At 34.9% G+C, this 4,454-nt stretch overlaps 1 protein-coding gene across 1 annotated transcript; it reads left to right on the forward strand.

Annotated features, from left to right (window-relative positions):
• Positions 1–830: 830 nt before the first annotated feature.
• LOC139873141 (heat stress transcription factor A-7a-like) lies at positions 831–3,798 on the forward strand. Its single transcript, XM_071861073.1, has 2 exons — positions 831–1,145; positions 3,026–3,798. The coding sequence occupies exons 1-2, from the start codon at positions 831–833 to the stop codon at positions 3,671–3,673; spliced, it is 963 nt and encodes a 320-aa protein (XP_071717174.1). The 3' UTR covers positions 3,674–3,798.
• Positions 3,799–4,454: the final 656 nt, after the last annotated feature.

Consider the following 4,454-nt stretch of genomic DNA (forward strand, 5'->3'; position numbering starts at 1 on the left):
TGTTTTCCCTTGAAAAAAATATGCATGAACATAATCTATAATTAATTAAAAAAATTTGTTGGTAGACATTTTGTGCTCCATTCTCAAGATTTTTTTTAATGAAAAGGAAAAAATATAGACGTATTAAAAAATAATAGTAATTCTCAAATTTTTATTTCAACCATAAACGAGTGTAGAGTAGAGGATTAGTAGATATAAATATAAATTGGTTAACTAATAATTAAATAATTAATAATTAATTTTGCCAAGTTACTAAATCGGTTAATATTAAACAACTTTGATATTAAAACCCTAATTAATTTAAAATTTAATATTGTAATTCTCCAGCACCGTGTCGTGTTTTATAGAACAGCGACCAACTTGGTCAAAAGAGCTTTCCCAAAAGAGAAACCCCCCTGGCACTCATATAAAGATTTTTCTGGCACTTGTCAAAATCTTTCTTCATTTGTTCTTCTTGTCCCCCAAATTCCATTAAATTATTATTACCATCTTATAACGAATCATCCTCAAAACCCCCAATTTTGAGCTAATATTTTCTTCTTCTTTATTTTTTTGGTCATGCAGTTCATCTGTTTGACTTGAAATTCATGCGTTTGATTCTTCGGTTCTTTTAGCTTTACACTAAAATCAAGACATCCCATTTGAGATTTCAAGAAAAAATACAATCCATCAAACGATATATAGTGCTTAATGTTAAATAATAGCTCATCTGGATCTTTTTTTTTGGGGGGAATTTATTATTTACTTCAAGATTTGATATACCCATTTGAGATTTACCCCCAAAAGATTGCAACCCATTAATCTTTTTTGTTAAATTAGAGATTTTTATCATGAATCCCTTCATTTCAGTTGTTAAAGAAGAATACCCATCTTCAATTGGTGGTGGTGGTGGTGGCGCATCAACGGCGGCGGCGGTGGTTCAACCGCCAAAGCCAAGAGAAGATCTTCATGATGGTGGACCTCCACCTTTTTTGACAAAAGTGTATGATATGGTGGATGATGAAAATATTGATCACATTTTGTCTTGGAGTAAACAAGGTCGAAGTTTTGTTGTGTGGGATCCACAAGCTTTCTCTGCTAATCTTCTTCCAAGATACTTCAAGCACAATAATTTTTCAAGCTTTATTAGGCAGCTCAATACCTATGTAAGTCACCAAATTCTCTCTTTAATTATGAGCGGTAAGTGATATGTAGATCATATCATATAAGCCGTAAATATGCGAATTAAGGTGTTGGGTACTATTGTTATATTATGTTATGTGCAATATTGAAAGTGTATGTATACATGTATAATTTGTAGTGTATATAGTAGGACTAACAGGTGTTGTCATGTGTTAAAAGTTTTCACTTTTTACTTGAATATGGTATGTAGTTTAGTTGGTAGCTGGTAGTGGGCTGCCTCTCTTAGCAAGAGGTCAGGATTTCGACTCCGCTGGACTACAACATTGCATTCAATGTCCTGACCTGAAGTGTCCACCCAGGTCGCCTTTCGCTTAGTGCGGGGGCAGTGGGGAGGAGGGGTTTTACTGGCATGCTCTCGGATTGGTCCGGGTTTCATCCAGGACAGTAGTAGGGGGTGGGTTATGCTACTATGGGAGATGAACGCGTGGGTGGTTAAGTCCCCTGGGTGATCCCAAACTGATTTCCAAAAAAAATACTACGTAGTATGTTAAAGGACTTGACCTAGCATTAAAATAAAAACTTTTATTGAATGACAAATATAAAATTCATCTCATATATTATATGCACAATTTCACATAATAACTATTGCTATGTTTGATTTATATATATCATCTTCTTGATATAGTTTCAGCTTCACTAGTTTAGATATGTAATCTGTTTGTATGTATGTCTTTGTTTTGTATTGAAAAGAATTAGTCATAAATATTTATTAAGTTTTCCATAAAGTGAAAAAGGTGTAAATCGGTAGTGATACCCAAACCGTTTCTTATGGAATCCCACCGAACTCACTTGTAAGAGTCAGATGCCTGTGAAATATCTCCACCTAAAACCTCCTATGTGAGGGCGAACGAGACTAATCCCACTGTGGCAAGAGGTTCAAATTCCTGACACGAGTGGGGACCGAACCCGCGCCCCCATGTGCAAAGAGCTTCCACATAAGGGTCCCTGGCTGATAATGCAATGGTACCATTCACACCGAAGCTCGTTGGTAATATTTTTTAAGTTAAATGAGGCTAAAAGGCTTAGTTCGACTATGAGAAAGAAGATTTGATGGGTGTCTTATAGTAGCATATATAACTAAATACTCTGTCATATACTCATGTAAGTACAGTTTGGATCATATGTACAGTGTGGACAAACATGTCATTGTCACTCAGAACAATGAATGTTTTGAGGCAAGTTACAAATGGAAGTGGTCCTTAAAGTGTTAGATGTTTCTTTTTCTTATTTTTGTTTGTATGAAGCTCCTTATTAATTTTTCATGACGTTCATGTGACAATTCATAAAATTTCAGTAATTCAACCAAATTTCATTTGTATATGATGTTGCGATTTCTGACAGTTTTTGAAAATTCTCTTCTCGCTTTTCACTCCATCTTCTCAGATTTTTTTTCTCCAACTCTCTACCATATGTTTTAAAAGCTAAAATCATGCATGTTTGGGCTCCTATGATTCCGTATCTTATATTGCGTATCGTTAGTGTAGATGATATATTTTTGTGTGTTTTAAGATCTCTAAATTGGGGGAAAATATGGAAATAAAGCACTAAATGATGGAATTTAGGTCTAACGGTCGACCAAAGTGACATAGTGCATTTGTCTAGGCGCACACATCGTTGATCCCCTAACTCTACTTAGTTCAAAAGTTATAACTGTCTAAAGTTGGTTAGTTTTCATCTTACTCTCTATGTTAGAACTGTACCAAAAGGTATAAGTGTCTTAGTTTGTTATGCTTAATATTATTTTGTATATATGGTTGTTTCCTGATTGAAAGCTTTGAACCTTTTTTACACATTTCATGGTAGAACTTTTATACGCTTCAAAACATGTGTTTCCTATATGCAGGGTTTTAGAAAGATCGATGCGGACATATGGGAATTTGCTAACGACGCATTCTTGAAGGGCCACAGGCACATATTGAAGAACATCAAAAGACGAAAACCACCTCCGCATCCTCCTTCAAAGCAACAAGTCAACAACCCGTGCGTAGAGGTTGGACAATTCGGAATTGATGGTGAAATCGAACGTTTACAACGCGATAAAGAAGTACTAATGATGGAGTTAGTAAAACTGAGACAACAACAACAAACCACCCGCGCACACCTTCAAGAAATGGAGCTAAGACTACAAGGAACTGAAAAGAAGCAGCAAAAAACAATGCGTTTTCTAGCAAAAGCGATACAAAGTCCTGAATTTCTTCAAAAGCTTGCACGACATAGTGAAAAAATGGAACTTGAATCCATGATCAAGAAAAGAAGACGACCCGCGATTGAGCAAGCGGAATATTCTGAAAATGGTGAAAATTTTCGGGATTTTTCGGAACTTGAAGAACTTGCATTAGAAATGCAAGGTTTTGGCAAATCCAAAAGAAATCAAAACGAAGAACGTAAAGAGTTTGATGAATTTGATGGAAGGAATAAAGTTTTAGATGATTTTTTGGAAGAGTTATTTGATGGACAATATGACATGGGAGGAAGCAAAGGCCAAAAGTGATAAAAGCGTCTCTCCTTCGTCAATAGTTCAAAACACATAAAAACAATCATTTTGTTGATCTTCATTATAAGTTAACTTATTCGTTTAACTTGTTCGTTGGTGATCGTTGTAGTTAGGTGACATTGGATTAACTTTGTGTTGTAGCTCATGTGGTAGTGGTATGACTCTCTTAACGAGAGGTCAGGAGTTCGAGTCATGTGGAGTGCAACACATTGCACACAAGATTGCTCCTGATATGGTCTCTTCGAGTCGACCGTCAACTCCAATAATAGAAGCGGATTCGAGATGGCTAGTCTCGAAAAAAAAAACAAGAGAGAAATAGACACTTGGATTAAACTAATTTTTCATTCATATTTCCAAAATGCAAACAACTTACATATTTATAATAGAAAAGAAATAACTACTAGACTAACAATAAGGAGAACATGGACTAATGCATACGTAAACCAATGGCGAATATATGTGTTGACCCGTGGGGTGGACACCACTAGTTTAAAAAAATTTAGAAGAAAATACTCTTTAAATTTTATAGGACACCACTAAATTTAATTGAATGACCCCATATATTTTTCATAATTATAGTTTTTCCTTTTAAATTGTATAGAACACTACCCAATTTAACTACTCGGACCATAAATAGTTTTCGAATTTGTAGTTATTTAAAGGTAAACTACCACTAAAATATCATTCAAATATAATTGGTACTGCAAAAAATTTCAGGATCCCATGGACATATAATCCTAGAATCGTACCAAAAAAGTAAATGCTACTAACTTGGACC

This window comes from Rutidosis leptorrhynchoides, chromosome 10 (assembly GCF_046630445.1).
Source record: "Rutidosis leptorrhynchoides isolate AG116_Rl617_1_P2 chromosome 10, CSIRO_AGI_Rlap_v1, whole genome shotgun sequence".
Lineage (NCBI taxonomy): Eukaryota > Viridiplantae > Streptophyta > Magnoliopsida > Asterales > Asteraceae > Rutidosis > Rutidosis leptorrhynchoides.

Bases quoted from the DNA above. Each gene is read 5' to 3' on its own strand.
- LOC139873141 (XM_071861073.1), top strand. From the start codon at position 831: ATGAATCCCTTCATTTCAGTTGTTAAAGAAGAATACCCATCTTCAATT. The intron at 1,146-3,025 runs GTAAGTCACCAA...TCCTATATGCAG, and splicing joins TTAGGCAGCTCAATACCTAT to GGTTTTAGAAAGATCGATGC.